The sequence below is a fragment of the Microcaecilia unicolor genome, chromosome 3 (genome assembly GCF_901765095.1).
Source record: "Microcaecilia unicolor chromosome 3, aMicUni1.1, whole genome shotgun sequence".
NCBI lineage: Eukaryota > Metazoa > Chordata > Amphibia > Gymnophiona > Siphonopidae > Microcaecilia > Microcaecilia unicolor.
The window spans coordinates 167,573,318-167,594,646 of record NC_044033.1 but is presented as its reverse complement, the minus strand read 5'-3'; the positions used below and the strand labels follow the sequence as shown (position 1 = coordinate 167,594,646).

Here is a 21,329-nt window from a genome sequence, read left to right as displayed (position 1 = left end):
CTGAGGGATTCCAGATGGTGGGTTCCAGGGGGCAGAAAAACTTCTCTCTTTTAGAACCAAGAACTATTTTCTAAAAACGATTTAAACCAGAGAAACTTGGAGTCCATCATTCCAGCCAGATTGATATCTCTGCTGCCTTTGACACAATCTAACTGTAATAACACCATATGATCACCTTGACACAGCACCTGTTTGACAGCAGAGGTCATGGATAGCAACAAAGTTTCCGTGCTGTGGAATGAACGGAACCCATGAAAAATATCAAACCTATCAATAAAATCAGACAGTTGAGAGTTAACCACAAATTCAACCCATTTAGTGAGAAACAGTATATTAGCAATAGGCCTAAGAAGCCTGAGATAGATCACGTCAACCCTTTTAGGTATTGGAGTTAGAACAATATTCCCCATTTCCATGGGAAACCATTGTGAAACGAAACAGTGTTGACAAAATGCTCCAGCCACTCTAACAATTCAGAAGAAGGATCCTTAAACAGAAAATAAGGAGTTTTATCCAGAGGACAGTTAGAGAATCAATTTACAAAAAAAAAGCAGATCACCTACAAAAACAACATTAAAAGTAGTCCAAGTGCTGTCTGCAGGAATAGAGACAGTCATTTGTACAGTAATCAGTATTATGCCTCATTAGTGGGTTATTAAATGAATGGTAGATTGTACTCATCTGAGAAGTAAAATAAGCAGCTAATGTCTCAGCCGAAGGCTGGATTATATTTGATGACAAAGGTACCGTTAGATTATAGTGCAACATATGAAACAACTTTCTAAGATTAGGTCTTTCTAAACCCACTACAACTTTCTAAGATTAGGTCTTTCTAAACCCACTACAATCAAATAATATGTTTTTCTTGCCAGGTCTAAGTTGTGCTTATATTGTTTTAATTGTAATTTCCAATCGCTCCTAGCAGAATCATCAGCAGTTTTTCGCCAACACTGTTCCAATTTGAGACACAGTTGCTTTTGCTCTACTAATTCCACTGTGAACCATGGAAACTTTACCTTTCCTTTTAGCCTTACTTCTCGTTCAGGTGCTATGTCATCTAAAACTTTCAAAGCGAAAAATTTCCATTTAGAAAATAAAACATCAGGAACATTTACTTACTTATCAAGTAATGGGATAACTAAAGGGCCAATACTGTGTTTTGTCAACTTTTCCTCTCTCAATTTTAGTTTAAAAAAGAGGAGTGTGGTAGCCGTGTTAGTCCACTCTTAAGGTTATCAATAGAAATCAAACAAAATAAAACATGGAAAAGAAAATAAGATGATGCCTTTTTTATTGGACATAACTTAATACATTTCTTGATTAGCTTTTGAAGGTTGCCCTTCTTCGTCAGATCGGAAATAAGCAAATGTGCTAGCTGACAGTGTATATAAGTGAAAACATTCAAGCATTACTATGACAGTCTGACAGGGTGGGAGGATGGGGGTGGGTAGGAGGTATGCATGGTATGTCTTCACTTATATACACTGTCAGCTAGCACATTTGCTTATTTCCGATCTGACGAAGAAGGGCAACCTTCGAAAGCTAATCAAGAAATGTATTAAGTTATGTCCAATAAAAAAAGGTATCATCTTATTTTCTTTTCCATGTTTTATTTTGTTTGATTTCTATTGATAGTTTTAAAAAAACTGGTTTTAATCGGGATGAGGAAAACTTCAAAGTAAATGAAAAACAGCAGTGGTCAGACCAAATCATAGGATCCCAATTAAGAAAGGTCAATAAAGAAAAGTCTTTAGCAGTTACTAAATCTAACACGTGGACTTTTTCATGAGTAGGAACAGTAGACTGAAAATCAAATTGCAAATGATTCATAACCGATTTTTTTTAAAAAATCACAGACAGAACTATCATTTCTATCATCAAGGTGAAAGTTAAAATCTCCCAAGACAACCAACTTAGAAAATTTAGCACTAGCCTCAAGTATTTGCTTATATAAAACTGATAATAAGGACCAAACTCCAGGTGCCCTATAAACCAATAAGAATCCTAACAAATCTGCTGGATTAGTAGTGGGCATTTGACAAAGTATAACCTCTAAGCCTGGAGTCTTATAAGTATTAACCACAAATAACGATGGAAAATCCTTATAAAGTATAGCTCATTTCAGCTCTCGGGAGGTGTGAGCTATAGAGGGGGATACACATTCTTGATTATAGGGGTAGAAGAGTCATTCCACCAGGTTTCTACAATTAAAAAGTAACCCCAAGTCTGAGTCTCCTACTTAATCTCTGAGGGCCCCTTTTACTAAACTGTGTAAGGCTCTACATGCATCCAATGCATGCCAAAATGAGCTTACCACCCGACTACCGCGTGCCTCTTGTGGTAATTTCATTTTTGGTGCGCATCCGCTACGCGCATCTGGAAAATATTCTTTAATTTTCGGACACACGTAACGGATGCGCACTAAGTGGCATCTGACGTGTATAGGTCGTTACCACGCAGATTCCTTATCGCTAGGTCTATGGCTGGTGATAAGGTCAAACACCCAAAATGGACGCGCAGCAATTTTGATTTTGCCACACGTCCATTTTCGGCCAAAATTTAAAAAAGGCATTTTTAGTACATGCGTTGAAAACTATTTCTGCGCACGCCCAAAACCCGCGCCAACACTACTGCAAGCCACTTTTTACCGCAGCTTAGTAAAAGGACCCCTTAATAAATCATTAACCAGCATTAAAATTACAAGGAATGGGTAGATTAGAATCAGATGAAATTTCTGAGCATAACACAGAAACTTGTTTGAAATTACATCTTTAAGAACTAGGTAATCTTTTCCAGATGTATGGACTGTTACCATAAATAATTTCTATATTATATATTGCAAATTGTGAATATATGTATATGGCAAGAGGGTGTGGCCTGGGTATGGCAAGAGGGTGTGGCCTGGGCATGGTTAGGGTGGGGCTAGGATATTTCATGAGGAGAATGCATATTTGTATGCATCGAAGATCAACATTGGTATTAACACCTGTTCCCAGGCACATCTAGGTAAGTAAAACATTCATTTTGGGCACTGCTCTACAGAAGGGATCGAGGGGGCTGCTCCTTAATCCCTCTGAATTTCCCTCTCCCCAATTCTATGCTGAATGATTGTGGGTTCTATATCTAATTGGCCCCAGATAGATGTATAAGTTTCTAAAATTATGAACATACTCATCTATGTGTCGGCATTTATACATCTATGTTCTGAAATTACCAACATACATGTGTTAAGTGCCGACACTTAGAAGGTGTGGAAGTGAAAGAAGGTTTGAGAAAGCAAAAGAGGGATCTGTGGAGATGACAGAGATAAAAACATATGCTGTAAGTTAGAAAAATAATATTCTTTGAAAAGAACTTCTTATAGCTGCAGTGCTGCCAATTGCAGATAAGCAAAGCTTGTTTCAAGGACAAAGATGTTCCTCCCGAAACAACCAGAGAATCCTCACCTGTTGTAATATCTCATTATAGGGACAGCTATATTCTGTCCCTTTTAGAAGTTGTTAGTTCTTACAGTTATTCAGCATTATAACTTGACACTATTTCAAAGGTTTTATAGTTCTACATATGACAATTAGCATTGGCCAGATGATATTTTGCTTAGCTTAGATTTCTTGACCATCTAATATATATAAAGAATCTGCTGTGTGTATTTTTTGTGCCTCTTAATATCAGTCATGTATCTTTAAGTTTTGGTAATCTTGATATTAGCAGAACATCTGCATCCTGTTTTCCTAGTCCTTGCCTTTTCTCAAAGCCATTTATCATCTTAAATAGCCAATTAACTAGCAAATATTTTGTCTATAAAAAGATCAGCTTAGCTAATTGTATTTTGAACAGAATCAGACTTAGGGGGAGACTCTCTTTGCTCAGACTCTGTTCCTTGCCTAGGCAAATACCACTGTACTAAAGAGTAAATAAATCAATTACATTGCTGATCTGTTAGACTCATTCACAGCACTATCACTGAGGAGCCTCCTCTGGGTTCCACAAAGTGTTATGCTGTGAGTTGCTGCCATTGATATGTTAGATATTGACAATTGTAAGAAAAGGTGTTCCCACTGCACGCTGCTGGCATACAAATGTCCAATCCTGCATGTATTTTACAAAAGGCTCTACATCAACAGTTTCTTTTCTAAAATACTACCAGAATTTGACACATCTTGACCTTGATATCTCAATTCCAATCTCTATGCTTTTTCTAAAATTTGCCTTCACATCTGTGTTTTAACTATAAAGGTTCTCTGGTCCAGAGACTCCCTACTCCCCCTGCCACAGAAACCCCCAGGTCAAAGAACCCCGTCTCTATGTACTCATGAAGCAGGACACCATGGGCTAGGGTTACCATATGTCCGGATTTACCCGGACACATCCTCTTTTTGAGGGCATGTCCGGGCAACCGGGCGGGTTTTGCCAATCTGCCCATTTATCCGGATTTTTTGGCAAACGGGCAGGCTGGAGGGCGGACGGCCCGCCTGCCAGCCTACCCGTTTGTCCAGAAATCCGGACAAATGGGCAGATTGCTAGCCTCCCCTCCCCTTACTTACTAGTGCCCTGGTGGTCTAGTGACCTCTTCCGCCTTCGGGGTAGGAAAGAACCCCCTCTTTCCTGCCTAGTGCGCTGCCCTGCCGATTCAAAATGGCCGCTGAGAGTTGAAGTGTCCTCAGGAGACTTCAACTCTCGGTGGCCATTTTGAATCGGCGCCGAGATCACCAACAAGAAGAATGCATGCAGGGCAGCCCTCCGGGCAGGAAAGAGGGGGCTCTTTCCTGCCCCAAAGAGGTCACTAGACCACTAGGGCAGTAGTAAGGTAAGCGGACGGGAGTGACGGGGACGGGGGGGGGGGGGGGGGTGACAGGGTATATGACAGGGGGGAGGGGAAAATGTGACAGGGAGCAGAGCAAGGGTGTGAAAGGGGGCGGAGCGAGGGTGTGAAAGGGGGCGGAGCATGTGTCCTCCTTTTGGGGGGAGAAAATACGGTAACCCTACCATGGGTCAGATAATTTTTTTGGACCAGGAAATTTGAGTCAAAGCATGTGTGGCTTGGGTCCTGGCACAGGGAGATCCTTGACTAGACAGTCCCCATATCTTCACAACCTCCCCCCCTCCCCTTCGTTTGCACATACTTCCTCTTCAACAGTCACAACCTTGAAACATGGTGGCAGTCTGGCAGATGTCAGTAGGCCAGCTGAGGGGTGTTCTGGCTCAGGATACCCAGGCCAAGAGTGCCTTGAAATCCCAGTTTAAGGATCACACCTCCAAGGGTCCCCCCCACTTGGGGATTCCCAAGCTGATTATTTATTTAGTTAGTTTAACTTCCCACTGAAGTCAACAGGAACTTAAAACTTCACATATCTGCTGGAAGTGTTGCTTCACCTCCAAAAGTGAACCAGAATTTCAGCAGTAACTCAAAATATATATATATATATATCTGTGCTAACCTTTAGCGCACATTGGAAGTAATTCTGGATGCAAGTCATAAACATGTATTTCCAAGCTAACTGCAGCAAGATTAGCACAATGATTTACTCCTGATTTACCACTGAATTTTTTAATGCTATGACACTTGCCATATTCGAAATAACTGCATACACAAAACCAGTACTAAATGTGAAACAAAAGTACTATGCTGAAATTGCCAGGCCCATGTTAGTGTAACCCTGGTCTCACCTCACAGTTCCAGGCACCAGCTAGTTCTTTGGATAAGTACCCGAACCAGAGTCACCACAAAAGTTTTATTTCTTACTGAGCTGGGCGCAGACTGGGGCTGGGCTTGATCCCAGTAGGCCATAGGATTTTAAGCCACACTATTATTTACTCTTTATCAGTCTGGGAGCAAATGAATTTCACTCTCACTCCAAAGAAACTCTCCACTCCAGGATTTGTTTTTTTATGTAAAAATAACTTTACCGGAACACTGCGACAAGCAGATATCCAAACTTCATACTTTCTTAATATCAAACAGTTTCTTTTGTATCCAAACAGTTTACAGGTTCTTTTTGTGCCAGTCCAAGACTCTTGGTGTAAATATTAACTATCAATAGTCTCTCTGTAAATCCTAGGGTATTTACACGTTTATAGCATCACCAGTGCTGTAAACATGTAAGTACCCATTCTTTCTGGCAGAACAATGCAAGGCTGTGCTTGCAGCGCTTTCTGCAGCAAACTGTCCCGCTGGGCTTTATCTAGCTGCCGGACCCATTCAGGATCAGACCTCCCTGTCTATGCTTCCTCCAGACACGCACTTCTTTGAGCTGCTGCTTCTGGTACTGAACAGGATCTTCCTATTCTGTTCCTGGGCTGGGTTAACCCTTGCTACCCACCCAGAGCACTCCTCACACTTCCGTTAATGCTTTTGTTCGCAAAAACCTCCTCCTTAATCAGCCTTGGGTTGTTGGACTTATCCTGGACACCCCTTCTCCTCACAGGTCCTGCAGGGCATGAAGGCAATCAAAGATCATGTGTTCACTAATCCCATCACTTTTATCATCTTCCAACTCCACCCTGACTATGACACCGGTTGTCAGTTACTCTTTGCTAATCCTCCCTCTGGGCTAGGTTTTCCTCCTCCCATCCACACTGTTTCACCCCCCCCCCCCCCACAGTGAATCTGGAGAATTCTAAAACAGTCTAGTAATCCCCTGAGGAAATTTCCAAACTCAATTTACCAGGGGACTACATTAGTGAGGTTTATCTGTCCCCTTTCTGTAGCAGTCTGAAGACCAGAAAGCGTATTGGACAGCAGCAGTTATGAGTGTGGACAGCATTTTGAAGTTACAGAGCAGTGTTGCTACTGCAGATAGCACAGCAACCCCACACCGCACCTCCTGAAGAAAAGGCAGTTAAGTACATCTATGCTATGAGAGTAGCGTTACCATATTTGGCCCCCCCCCCCAAAAAAAAAAAAAAAAAAAAGAGGACACATGCCCCACCCCACCACACCACACCCGTCCCCTTTCATACCCTCGCTCCGCCCCCTTTCACACCCTCGCACCGCCCACTTTCACATATTCCCCTACCCCCTGTCACACACCCCGTCATCCCCTCCACTCCCCTCCCCGTCACCCTCCTTCCCTTACTTTACTCTACTGTCCTGGTGGTCTAGTGACCTCTTTGGGGCAGGAAAGAGGCCCCTCTTTGCTGCCCGGAGCACTGCCCTGCATCCTGTTGCTGATCTCGGCGCCGAGGTCACTTCAACTCTCGGCGGCCATTTTGAATCAGCGCCGAGATCAGCAACAGGATGCAGGGCAGCCCTCCGGGCAGGAAAGAGGGGGCTCTTTCCTGCCCCGAAGGCGGAAGAGGTCACTAGACCACCAGGGCAGTAGAGTAGTAAATAAGGGGAGGGGAGGGCCGGGAGGCTAGCATAGGACGGCTCGCCCACCCGCCAGCCTGCCCATTTGTCCAGAAATCTGGACAAATGGGCAGATTGGCAAAACCCGCCCGGTTGGCCGGACATGTCCTCAAAAAGAGGACATGTCCTGGTAAATCCAGACATATGGTAACCCTATATGAGAGGTATATTTACTAAAGCTGTTGCAACTACAAAGTACCCTCCCCTCCCCTACACACACACACTCATAAACACCATTCCATGAACCCCACCCAAAATCAAACGACTCCTCCTCATTTCCAAAACGGCTTAGTTAACTGTCGAGCTTTAGAGAGTAACTACTGTCAGAAGTCTAGTAAAGCAAAAACTGAGTCAATAAAAAAATTTGTAACTTACCTGCATATTTTTGAAACGATTATCTGAGCCGTGGAATCCACCCGAACAATATCTGGCATCAGCAGGAGTCCTATTTTTAAAATTAAATACATTCACTGAGAGAAGCAGCCATAACTCAGATTTTTTTTCCAGAAGGTTAAAGTTCCAAGCCTTTTCAATGTAAAATTATGCTAACTCTGCGCTGCTAGATATTAAGCATCTTAAACCACCAAGGCCCCGTTTACTAAGCATCTTAAATCATTAAGGTCCCATTTACTAAGCAGCGCTAAGGGTGCATTAGCGTTTTCAGTGCACGCTAATGATTAGCCTGCGCTAAACGTTAAGTCACCCATAGGAACATACAGGCAACTCTTGTATTTAGCATGTGCTAATTTTAGCGCATGCTAAAAACACTAGTGAGGCTTAGTAAACAGGACCCTAAGAAGGGAATTAATAAATGGTGCTGAAACTTGGGCAGGTGTCTTCTATAGAATAGCGTTTAGCAAGGATCCTGTCCATAAATTTTGGGCACCAGACTTACTTTTGCTGAAACCTGGTGAAAATATCGGCACCCAAGTTAGCAGTATTCTGTAATTCTACACAGCGATTTCTCTGATGCACTCATGACCACACCCCCTTTTGAGTTAGGTGCCATGCCTTATAGAATAGTGGACAGCCAAATGTGCATGCAAATTTTAATGAGTTCCAATTATCAATTGCTTGTTCTCACCCAATTATTGATGGTTCAGAGCTCATTATCCAATTTATTTGCATGCATATAAATCCAGGAAGTGCCCAAATTTAGGCACTTAAAAGAAGACACATATGTGCATATATTTACAGAATTGTGCTTAGGCAGAATTTTGGCATCTACACATGTGTATTACATAGCATGCATTTGACAGGTGGGTAGAGTCTGGGCAGAGTGTGTATAGAATACTCGTATCTCTGGCAACTAGGCATAAGCATATACACCAGCTTTATGGTTGTCAAAAATTCTAATGCATAAATTCTAGGCATGTATATACCCGTTTATAGTAGTATTCTATTGCGGAAAGTAGGTGCATACTTTCCTTTATAGAATAGGTGCCACAACAGTAGTGTACCAAGGGTGGGGCGGTGGGGGTGGTCCGCCCCAGGTACAGGCAATAAGGGGGTGCACAGAGCAATTGCGCTGCTGTCAGCTCCAACAGTTCCCTGCCCCCTCTGACATTACTTCCTGTTCCGGGGCAGGGAACAAGCAGAGCCGACAGCCACACAATTACTCCGTGCACCCCCCAGGTGATGAGGATGATGCACTTCAGAGGAGGTGGAGGTGGGTGATGCGCCGGGGTGGCGTAGCGGTGGCCTGCCCCAGGTGACAGCCATCTTAAGTATGCCACTGTGCCACAGGCACCTTTTATGCATCTAATTAGTGGCACACTGTTATAGAATAGTCTTCTAAGAGGGCATTTCTATAAACGAGCACCTAGAGTTAAGGCTGCATGTTAACTGGCATCATTTCCCCCAAGAATAATGCAACTTGTGCAGTGAAATGAAAGGTGCATTATTTGATTTGCTTCGCCAATGTAAGGAGGGTGTCCCAGTCTTGGGTGGTCTGTCACTGGATTCACACCCAGGGCCTCCACAGACCATTTCTTTCTTTCTATCCCTCTCCCTCAATCACTCTCACAACACACACTCTTCTTCAAGGGAGCAGGTTCTACAGGGGGGAGGGGGAAGGGTCTTCCTTTCAAGGCCCTGGCACAGAGGTCCCTCCAAAATATAAATCAAGGACTGACGTGGGGTGCATCAACTCTCTTTACTAAATTCAAACAGTTACAGTTCCGAGGTAGTCTTTCAGTCCTGAGTTTATGTAACACTGGATAACACTGTAAGTTCCATGTTTTCTCTTTATATACTACTAATCATTTCTATAGTGCTACTAGACATACGCAGCACTGTACACAAGCAGGTACTTTCTCTTTCCCTAGAGGGCTCACAAGGAAAGTCCCAAAGGATTAGTCCATACTTGTGTGTTGTGCCCATCTACTGGCAGGTGGAGATAGCAAATTAGAACTTTGCCACTTAAGGCTGCTGTGCACTAGATTCCATTTAGTATTCAGATAGCCAAGTAATAAGAAGCTAATAGAAAGAAGTAGAACTCCTGCCTCTTTAACAAATTTTTATAAACTTTGAAGAACACACACTAACCTTGTGCCTGAAAAACAAGAAAATAAGCAACCCAACAAAACAGAAGGAAAAGAGAAGGGTGGGATCTGGACTAATCTTTTGGGACTAAAGGAAAGAAAATTATCAGGTAATAACTAATTCCTTAGCATCTCCAAATGATGATTAGTCCATACTTGTGGGATGTATAAAATCAGTCCTCATGTTGGGAGGGAACATGATAACCTTTCCACAAGAACAGAAGCTCTAAAGAAAGTTTCTGCCCTAGCTGCCACATCTAGAAGATAATACTCAGAAAATGTATGAAATGTAGACTATAGGGCAGCCCTACAAATTTCATCTACAGAAACAATATTGGCTTCCACAAAGGAAGCAGATAGTGCCCTTGTGGAATATACGCTTGTAGGCTGAAGAGATAGTGTACTTTAACCAGCGAATTATAGTCGCTTTAGAAGCGCAGAAACCCTTTTTGGGTTCAAAGAGAAAAATGAAAAGGTGAAATGAGCACCTAATATCATTAGGGACCTCTAAATAGTGTAAAAGAACTCTTATCATGGAGAAGCAAGGAGGAAAATTCTTATCCACAATCTTCTTCAGAAAAGGAGTGTAAATACAGAGTTTGATTAACATGAAAAGCTAAAACCACCTTAGGTAAAAAGGAAGGGTCCATATGGATAGACACTGCAGCTTCAGTGAAATGCAGAAGGGGGTCTCTACAAGATAAGGCTTGAAGCTCTGAGATCCTTCCAGCTAAGGACATAGCTACTAAGAAAACCATTTTCAAAGTAAGATCCTTAAGAGTAACTTAGCATAGAGGTTCAAAAAGGGTTTGTTTTTTTAAAGGGCCTGAAGAATGAGATTAAGGTTCTATTCAAGACAGATGCATCTAGATGGAGGCCTAAGGTGACTGACACCCCTCAAATGCCGCACAGCATCTGAATGTGTTGTCAAAGAAGACTGTTGGATGTCAGAGCGGGCAGGGGACCGGCAGAGCCGCTGATAGCCACCTGCCTGCTCAGTGCACTCGCTTGCTGCCTGCACCCAGGGTGGTCCACCCCCACCCTTGGTATGCTACTGCTATGGGGGCATTTCTATGAAATTGGCATTAACATTTATGTGCTCTAAATACTTATGTGTAAATATGTGCAGGACGTCAGACTCACAGAAACAGAACGAAGCCTTGCGCCAGAAGAGGACCTCGGCTGGCGGGGGTTGGGTTCCCCGCCAGCAAAGGTAGGCGACAGCGGGGGAGGGTTGGTGGCATGAGGAAGGGGTTGAGACTCTCGGCAGGGTCGTCGGCAGGGGTGGGGTCAAAGTGGGTGGTGTTGGCGGCAGCGGGGTGGGGGGGGGCTAAAATGTGCCCCTCACCTAGGGATCTGGACCCCCCTCCCGCCGAAGTCTGGCTATGCCCCTGCTTTATACAATGCTATAAAGTATGCAGGTTTCTTCAGCATTTAGGCACCATCATACACCAGCTCTAGGGTTGCTGTAAGTGCTCATGTCTAACTGCTAGGCACGTCCCGTATATGCCCAGACAGGTTAGAATTTTGTAAAGGATAGTAAGTCTAAATTACCATGGCTGAGATGGCAATGGGGCATTGTCTGGGTGGGACTATAATATAAATGTATATTCCCCATTTCAGAAGGGGGCTGCATGTCTATGACCTCTGAGATCAATGTCAGGATTTAAACTTGCTCCTGGGGATGTCTAGGGTGCCATCAACTTGCTGGAAAAATATACACCCATTGTGACACTACCTGATCCTCCTCCATGATCAGATCACCCCTGATCAGACCAGCCCCAAATCCCCCTCCATACCCCAATCAGAACATACCACCATTCCCCTTTCATCTGAGCCCCCTCAATCTCCCTCCATGCCCTGATCAGAACATACCCCAGTTCCCTCCCAATCCCCTCTTCATGCCTCTATCAGAACATACCTGAGTCCCTCCCCCTGATCTGAGCCCTCAATTCCCCTATGGCATTCTCCTGAAGTAATGCCCCTCCCATATTCTCCAAACCCAGACTCCCCCACCCCAGCTGCTGGACCCTCCTGCGCCACCCCAGGTCTCACCTGAAGACTATCTGTGGTGTTGTAGTGGCATGGGGTGGGAGCAGTCCCCCTTCGCTGCTGCCCTGTCTTTCTCCAGGCACCAATGACTAGTGGTAGTTTCACAGTGTTACTGCTAAGCCTCATCATCACCATTTTGATACCCGGAGCCAAATGGGGCGACACTTGAAGGAGGGCATGGTAGGAATGGGGGGAGGGACAGATTGAGGAAGGGAACCATAGTATGCTCTGCTCAGAGCGTGGAGGGGAATCTGGAGAGGGGGCTCAGATCAAGGGGCTGATCTGACCAGAGGTGATCTGATCATAAAAAGAGAGATCTCAGTGCCTCCATGGATATGTATTTTTTGGTAGTTTTGTGTGTGCAGCCTGAAATCTCCACATAGCCGCTACAGTGCTAAACTTGACACATCTATGTGGTAGGGTGGTTATTGTCTATGTTATCAACATGCACATTATTAAAATGAATCCAGATGTGGCCACCACCCAGACATTCGGTCCTGCGTGTACCTTAAAAAAGGATCTACATCGGCAGAACTTTCTCTAAGTTACCTGCATAAGTGTAGATGTCACAACTTGGACATCTCAAATCCAGTTGTATGTGCTTTTTATTGCCACTCTACATGTGATGAAAAGTGCAGTACACTGATGGCCAGTAGCATAATTCATACAATTGTGTGAAACTGATCTGAGTATTTTACTTATGGTATTGTTTAAAGACAACTTACTGAACCACCTGCCACTGCTGGTCAGAGTAGAAATGAACAGGCTCGATCCGGTCATTCTTGGCAAAATGAAAAAATTTGGGCAGGTGTTCTTTCATGTAAGGTTTAAAATGCTGATCTGGTACTTTACACTGCAATAGATAAGAGTTACAGCACATTTAAAATCACTTTGCAAACAGGTAATCTTGCTCACACCATATATGTGTAGACAAAACATCTATATATGCCAAGATAGGTTCCCCCCCCCCCCCCCCCAACAACCATGAAAAACTTCTGGGAATGTTTTATATTTGATTTTTGTTTTAAAGCATTTAAGATTCACTTTGGATTTGAACTGTAGTGATGCAAGCCACCATCGTTGTGTATTTGATTTGACTGATTTTACAGAAACACCTTCTCGCTCCTTCCTACACCAGTGGTTGCAGATCTCGATGGCATGCACTGTTCTGCCTTTATCTTCCCATCACCCTTCCTATGGAATTCCATCTCTTTGACATGAAGCTTCATACTCTAAATTTAAAATAGGTCTGAAAGCTTACTTCTTCATGCTAGCCTTTGGAGATAATTAGGTTGTGACCAATGGATCAGAGTCAGAAGCAATCTATTCTCCCTCTTCTTGCTTTTGTTTTCCAAGTAATTATTTTATTGGAAACTGTTTTGATATGACTGGAAAGGGTGATATATAAAGTACTGTAGCAAACTAAACTGTTTTTATAGTGGTCAGGGAGGTTACTAAAACACTACCAGGTACAATTACGGTTGACAACTGGATCCAAATTCGCCTGACAGGGTTAATCCATTCCTGGTTTTACCCCATTGCATGCAAGGACTTGTAGTTTAGATTTCGCCATCGCATTCCCTAAAAAAAAGCAAGACTACATGTCCATGCATGCAGTAGGATAAATCCAGGACTGGATCTACTGTGCCGGGTGAATTTAGATCCATTTGGCAACCTTAGGTACAATTACATTAAAACCAAGTTCCAAACAGCTATATGTGAAGTTAAATGTACATTATTTTGTACAAAATGCAATATAAAAATAGCCCATAGCTAGTCTTAAGATGGAGGTTATTCTCCTTGCTCGTTCCGTAGGTGTTTCTACAGAAATTCATCTTGTTGGACAACCTCTCTGCAGGCCTCAATCCTGTTTCAAAAACAGAATTGCAGGAAGAGTTGGGAAGTGCAGGACAATAAGAACAAATACAGATTTATAAAACTTGCTAGTTCTTCTCCCACTGTTTGCATGTGCCCATTTACAGTATGTACTGACAGCCTGTAAGCTAAAGGAAACTGCTTCCTGCTAGGACATATCTTTGTTCTTATACCTCACTGCCTAGTGAAAAGGGGGTTTCCCCTTTAGGAAAGTACGCCAAAAGCAGCAGAAGTTCACCATGAAATCAGCACATAACAAAAAGAACAGCTATCACTAAAATTCAATCGTTCCTTTCTAAGCTTCTCTGGATGCTTGGGTATCTGCAACGATGCTGCTTTTACTTAGTCACCTCGAAGTTTAGGGTTTAAATAAACCAAGGTGGTGAAGAACTGAATGCATTCTGAATTACAAATTAAGTATGTTCTCCATGACCAAGCCAGACTGAGTCAGGCACACAAGTGGCTGATGTCATCCCAGAGTGCCAGGATGGAACTGTACTCCCAGAGCTCAGAATTTAGGACTAGATTCAGGGCCCTGTTTACTGAGGCACGCTAGAGGCACGCCAGGGGCGTAGCCAGACTTCGACAGGAGGGGGGGTCCATGGCCCGAGGTGAGGGGCACATTTTAGCCCCCCGGCGCTGCCGACCCCCTGCCCCCGCCGCCACCACCGCAACCCTCTCGACCCCCCCTTTCCACTGCCAACCCTCTCCTGCCATGTATCTTTGCTGGTGGAGGACCCCAACCCCCGCCAGCCGAAGTCCTCTTCTCAGCCGCGCGGCGTTGCTGACCCCCCCCCCCCCCCGCCGCCGCCACCGCAACCCTCTCGACCCCACCTTCCCACTGCCAACCCTCTCCCGCTGGTGGGGGACGAAGTTCTCTCCTCGGCCGCTTGGCGTTGCTTGCTGAATGATCTGATCAAGTTTCTGTGCGTGCGTCTGAAGGCCAGTTGTTGCTGCAGCTTAGTAGAAAGACCCCTTTATGTGGTGTCCCACAGCCGGTTAAGTGCAGAATATCACAGCCTAGCACTGAATTTCCAGCCATAACATTGGCGGCGGTCAGCAAAACCCTGAACGCCACCAGGTAAATATCAACCCACACATCACTTGATTCACTTAGGCACACCAACTCACACCTGGCCACTGGCATGGCATAAGAGAGCCCGCCTACACATGGACACACCAATACTGACCTTATGCCATTATTCTTTAACAGGATCTTGGCACCAAGATGCTGTTATAGAATTGGGGCACCTAGACTGAGGTCCAATTTATATAATTAGCCTCCATGTGTTTTACCTTTAACAGGACTGATAAGGAACACAAACCCCTCCCACCTCTAAGAGTCACCTGAATCTTTTGAGCGTTAGAACAGAGGAGCTGAGGAGACAGCTGCACACTCAGATCTTTATAACATGCTCTGAGCTTGCCCTGGGATTTGTAGTATGGAATGTTGCCATGGTTTGGGTTTCTGTCAGGTACTTGTGACCTGGCTTGGCCACTGTTTGGAAAACAGAATATTGGGCTAGATGGACCCATGGTCTGACCCAGTATGGCTACTCGTATGTTCTTATGTAAGTTCCATTCTGGTACCATCGGATGACATCCCACACTTGTATGGTTTATCAGTACTGCTGTCTAAGGAAAACATCTGTTACAGGTGAGAAACACTACTATTCTGAAGCATCCAAACATAAACCAACAGAGGACAATAAAGACCAGTGAATGCAATCACAAGAAAGCGTTTTATATTTAAAAAATATTTCCCATGGGTAAAATGTTTTAGTATCAGAAATCAGTTGTTGAAAAATTGCCCACCTTCACTGTACATTGCTGAACATCACAAACCTTTTTACAACATTGGAAGGGCTTATCCCTGGGGCTTGTTTAGGTTGAGGGAGAAAGCACAGCTGAAATGCTACAGGCTGAAATGCTACAGGCTGTCAGAAGCAGAACATGAAATAACTTTTCATTTAATAATTGATTTCTCTGGAATTCAGGACTAGACCCGCTCCCAAAAAGAATATACAACCCCTTTCTTAGAAGGGGCGAGATTGTAGCGATATGTCTGACATTCAGAAAACAGCTAAAGTATATGCGAGACACGGTCTCTATAAAAAGTATTTCCATTCTTTTGAGGGAATAATTACGTATATGCACCCTGCAGGCAATTTGCAAACTGTGTGCAGTTTTGATGTTTGTATTTTCAAAGACCAACAATATGAGTAGATTAGCAAGAAGAGAAACTACCCATATATTTTGCTGTTTGAAAATTAGGAAAGTATAAGATGTGTGTGATTAAAGCATAAGTGGTGGATAAACAGGGCATGTCCACTTGGAAATTGAATGTCCCTGACCTAAACACACTTCCCATGAAGCCTCTTTCCCTCAGGTAAGAGTGCACACGCAATGGAAACTGTGTATGTTTTGCGTAGCAGTTAAGGAGTGAAATTTTCAGCTGGGTTTTTTTACCTTTGTAAATTCTATTTTATCAGGTTAGCACCTCTCAAAACTGCCCACATTTCTCATCTGTCTGACTTTGGCAACTTTTCTTTTTTTTTAATTTGTAAGTACTTCAGCTTTTGTAATATAGACACTAGTTTTCAAAATACATTTCTTCAACTGGGAGTTTAAACACTGTTGAAAATCTATTTTGTGTCAGGGCCTTAATATATTTAACTAGACAGGATGGCTGAGCAACGAAGAATGTTATTTCCAGGAATGCAAAAAGTAAATGGTGGAAACATTTAATTAAATATGCTGACCAGAAAAATCATATTGAAAACAAAGCCTTGTTTTCAAGCATGTTCTGGAAAGCAGCAGGATACAATGTTTGTTAGGAAGCCAGTGGAACATTTACATTCATAAAACAGCTGCTCAACACATTTGGAAACATTGTTAGCAAAAAGCTCTCTCTCTGGAATTCCAAAATGTGAAAAAAAGATATATAAAGGACAAAATATTCCCAGAAGACAATCAAGTGTACAATAAAATAATGTGAATATAGAACTATACTTTTTACTTTACAGTCTGGGAAAAATAGTATTGTCATCTTATTTATTTTTATTACATTTGTACCCCGTGCTTTCCTGCTCAATGCGGCAGGCAATAGAGGGTTAAGTGACTTGCCCAAAGTCACAAGGAGCTGCCTGTGCCAGGAATCAAACTCAGTTCCTCAGGACCAAAGTCCACCACCCTAACCACTAGGCCACTCCTCCACTGCTCCAAGAGTGATATTTTGTAAATCTTGTAAATCTACACCATAGCCCAAGCTCATAACAGTTCAAATTCTCTTCATAACATTCAAATTTGAAAAAAGATGCAGCAGGCAGTATAACAAAGTATCAGATGTTCTCCAAGGACAGCAGACATATATAGTCTCACAAGCGGGTGACATCATCCACAGAGTCTGGTGCAGACACTACCACTTTAAAACTTTGACCCAGCTGTTGAATCATTCAATCTCACAAACTTCAAGTCCAAGCTCCATTTTATATTCCAACTTAACTTTATTCATTTCTTCAATCACATTCTTTAATTTGTAACTCCATGCTTTAAATCATCTTCTTATTTCAATTGGTACATGAAATATAATAAACGGACACCTTCACCACCTACATGCAGCATGTTTCGCCAGTCACTGCTTCAGGGTGTGGTCCGAATTCTAACTAAAGAATAAAACATACCATCATCTACTTGCACGTTATTGCTGGTCAGAACATGTATTAAATAATCTCTCACCAAACAATTCAGATACCTCTATATGTAGCGGTGTCTCCACTTAACATCGGTGTCTGCCATCTTTACGTTTATACCACCCATGCGTAGATGCTACGTATTTATAATGTTTTCTGGCTTGACTCCAACCCAAAACGTCACTACATCTTACATTGCAGCTGCCCAATCCATTTCTAAATTTAGGCCCCCGGGGGTCATGGTGCCCAATGCATAAATCCACCATTGCTCTTTGTAACTAAGCAGGCTATCAACGTCACCTCCCTCTCACCTCAATTGGATGCAATCAATAACACGCCACTTTCTGTCCAGCCAATCGTGTTGCTTGGTCAACCAATGGCTTACAATAGGGGCAGTCACCGTGGCTATGTGTATTCTTGATTTATGCTCGTTTAATCTGTTTTTTACCGGTCTCATAGACTTCCTCACATACATTAGTTGACAGGGCCAGTATATCATCTAAATCACATTCTTATTGTTACAATTGGTGTTATATCGTGCAGTGAATCTCCGCCTACTCCCAGGTACCTGCCAATCGGTGCCTATGGAAAAGATTTTTACAAAGGAAAAACAATTAAGAAAGCATATTTGAGGGCAAAGTATGCCTAACGAGACCTTCTGTTAAATTATGCTAACAAGGAAACAGAAATGAGAATAGTGGCAGTGCTCCCTTATATGGCAGGAAGTTCTAGAGTTACATCTTTGATCCATAAATACTGGACTGTCTTGCAGGTACATCCCTCATTACGAGAGAGACCATTAATTGCCTATCGTAGGGGTAAAACTATAGGAGAAATGTTGTCCTATAAAAGTACTGATTGCCCGGGTGTGATAAACAGTCTTGTCAAACTATTTCATCATTGGAGTTCAGGAAAACAAGGATCTCCGAGCTGAAGAAGGTATCGTTGAGAAACCTGAAGACTCTTTTATCAAACCCAGGCAATCAGTACAAGGGAAAGAATTTGACCCACAAAGGAACAGCGAGCTTTTTACTAGGGTCTGGCTGGCAAAAGACTGATAGTAAGACGAGAAAGTTTACACCATTCTCCTGCTCTCTCTGAGTGACGCATCACTGGAGGAGAGCTTGGTGTCTCCGCCCACTAAAAGAAGTAGCAGCCAATGAGCTTCTCTGCATGGTGCATGCACACTTCCTCCCAAGGAGCGATTGGCGAACCAGCAGCATGATTGATCACAATGATGATGGAAGTACGTCGTTGCGATGGGGGCACAGATCGGCAGAAAAGCAGCGGGCTCTCAAACAAAGGTATGTGCGTGTCCCCACGGGAATCCTGCCAGAACATCCTCCATCCCCACGGGAATCCCGCATGTCTATTTCCGTCCCTGCAGCACTCCCGCTGACCCGGAGGGGATTCCCACGGACTCTGCGGGATCCCCACAAACCCTGTTCCTGTGCAGACCTCTACTTCCCGTGCATCGAAGATATCGATACAGGAGAGGTGTTGGCAGACTGCCTGGAGGGAGAACGATGGCGATGCTGTTTAGGTTTTTTACGCTGCAAGTCTCTCAATGCATACAGCACCAATGAGGACATGTAGTCCTTACACAGTTGCAGTATCGAGTTCGATGTCGAACATTCTCGATGCTGTGTCGTTGTACTTGATGTCAATGTTGATGCCGAAAGCAGGTTCCGTGTTGAGTGCTGAATCCTCTGCCATGCTCAATGTGGCTTTAAGTATCCTCATTTGCATGCACAGAGAGAGGTAACACTATATATCCCGGTGTTCCGGACCCAAGTGCTGAACACACCAGTTCTGGGGGTATGTGCCTGAAATGGTCCTATTGCATCAAGTACAGTTTTCAAAACCACTCAGCACCCTTGCTGACATGGAGGGAAAAAACGGAGGATGCAAGGTCAAACGGTTCAATGGGCCCAGGGAGCTTGAGTAATTCTGTATCCAAAAATGGTCGATGCTTCCCAGCCTAAAAAGGGCTCAGAGGCCTCAAAGGCTGAAAAAAGAAAAGTAATTTGATTAAAATTAACAAAAAAAAGGGGGGAAAGGGAAGGGAAGAGAGTGGGACCTGATATACAGCCTTTCTGTGGTTTTTGAAAGTACCTAGGGCAATGGAGGGGTTAAGTGACTTGCCCACAATCACAAGGAGCTGCAGTGGGAATCGAACCCAGTTCCCCAGGATCAAAGTTCGCTGCACTAACTACTAGGCTACTCCTCCAAAATGTCCTGAAAAATGGAAGGCACCAAAATAAAAAAAAAAGTCGAACTGAAGAGAGATTAGAAAGCCAACCTCTCTGCTCTGCAGAAAATGCTAGACTGCTGGCCCGATGCAGGGAAGGAAGGCACCCATGCATGTGTGGTGGAGGCAAAATGACAGTATACTATGGCAGTGTCTGCACCGTCCATGGACGACGTCACCCACATTGGAAAATATCATGCCTGCTTGCCATCGGAGAATAAGGAACATTCATACACAGAAAATATTGTGACTTTGATTTTAATCACAGAAAACTTCTTTATATATAAATATAACTTTGTTTGGTACTAAAAATGGAAGTTTCACTGCAAAAAGTATTGTTCTAAAACATTTTCTCAGCAAATACCCAAAGTTGAAGGGCAATTCTTTGAAGAGCCACCTAGTTTTAGTCAGCAGGAAGGCATATCACGTGGAGACATTTTCAAAGCACTGAGGGGCCCTTTTACTGAAGAACTGCCATACGGCAACCTGGAACTACCACCAGCCCAACGTGGATGCTGGCGGTTAGTTCTTCCCACCACATGGCCACGTGGTAAGAGTTATCTTAATGCGTGGTCTTTTCTTTGGAGGGGGGGGGGCATTTTACCGGCTGCGGTAAAAAGGTCCTGGTGCACAGTAAAAATGGCCCCTGCCGCAGGACCCTTTTCCCCACAGCTTAGTAAAAGGACCCCATAATGAGCGCCTCAGCATTTACTGCAAGCTAAAAAAAACTAGCGCAGCTTTGTAAAAAATGCCCTAAATGAGACTTAGCTGAGAGAGTACGATAATGTCTTTCAGGCTGAAAAGAATGTTAAATATCCAGGGGCCCTTTTATGAAGCGATGGTACGCCCAATGCAGGCTTACCACTTGTGAAGAGGGAAGTATCGCTGGGCTACCGCAGCAGCCCAGTGGTAGTTCCTTCCCTCAGCGCGCGCTATTTCCGGCAATGCAAAAAATATTTCAGTTTTTGAAGCGCCAGGGTGTACCCGGCGGTAATCGCGCAGTGCTGTATGCTGCCCGGTTACTGCCGGGTTAGCACGGGAGCCCTTACCCAGATGTGGTGAAAACTGGTCCAGCGTGCGCCCAAAAGACGTGCTCGCACTACCGCAGGCCGTATTTTACCGAGGCTTAGTAAAAGGACCCCTTATTTTGTAGGCGGTATGGGCTCATGTAGTAATCCGGTGCAGTTATGTAGCTACGCTAACTGATCAGCACAGAAAACGCCTACTCTCCACAACCCAACATGCCCCTCTGCAGCAGGGGCATAGCCAGACAACAGTTTTTGGGTGGGCATAGGCAAGAAGTGGGTGGGCACCAAGTGTTCTCCCCCCCCCCCTAAAACCATCACTAAAAAAATATCTCAGCTGGCAGGAAAATGCTTCTTTCCACCTTGGCAGTCTGCAGCAGGCATGCGCTGAAAACTGAGCATGCGCAGGTGCCAGTACCATGGAGAGTAACGTTTCCGTTACCATCAGGGGGAAGTCTTCAGCTGGCAGAGCTTGGGATCTCCACCAGATACTGCTAAACGTGTGATACTGTTGGGTGGGCCTGAGCCCTAAGTGGGTGGGCC

At 43.9% G+C, this 21,329-nt stretch overlaps 1 protein-coding gene across 1 annotated transcript in view; it reads right to left on the bottom strand.

Annotated features, from left to right (window-relative positions):
• Positions 1-21,329, bottom strand: part of ENPP1 (ectonucleotide pyrophosphatase/phosphodiesterase 1) — a 221,123-nt gene that overhangs the window by 32,729 nt on the left and 167,065 nt on the right. The window contains exons 15-16 of the mRNA XM_030196551.1: positions 12,669-12,796; positions 7,724-7,793 (exon numbers count right to left, since the gene is read on the bottom strand). Coding sequence (XP_030052411.1) covers positions 7,724-7,793; positions 12,669-12,796 — 198 coding nt within the window. The remainder of the gene's footprint in view (positions 1-7,723; positions 7,794-12,668; positions 12,797-21,329) is intronic.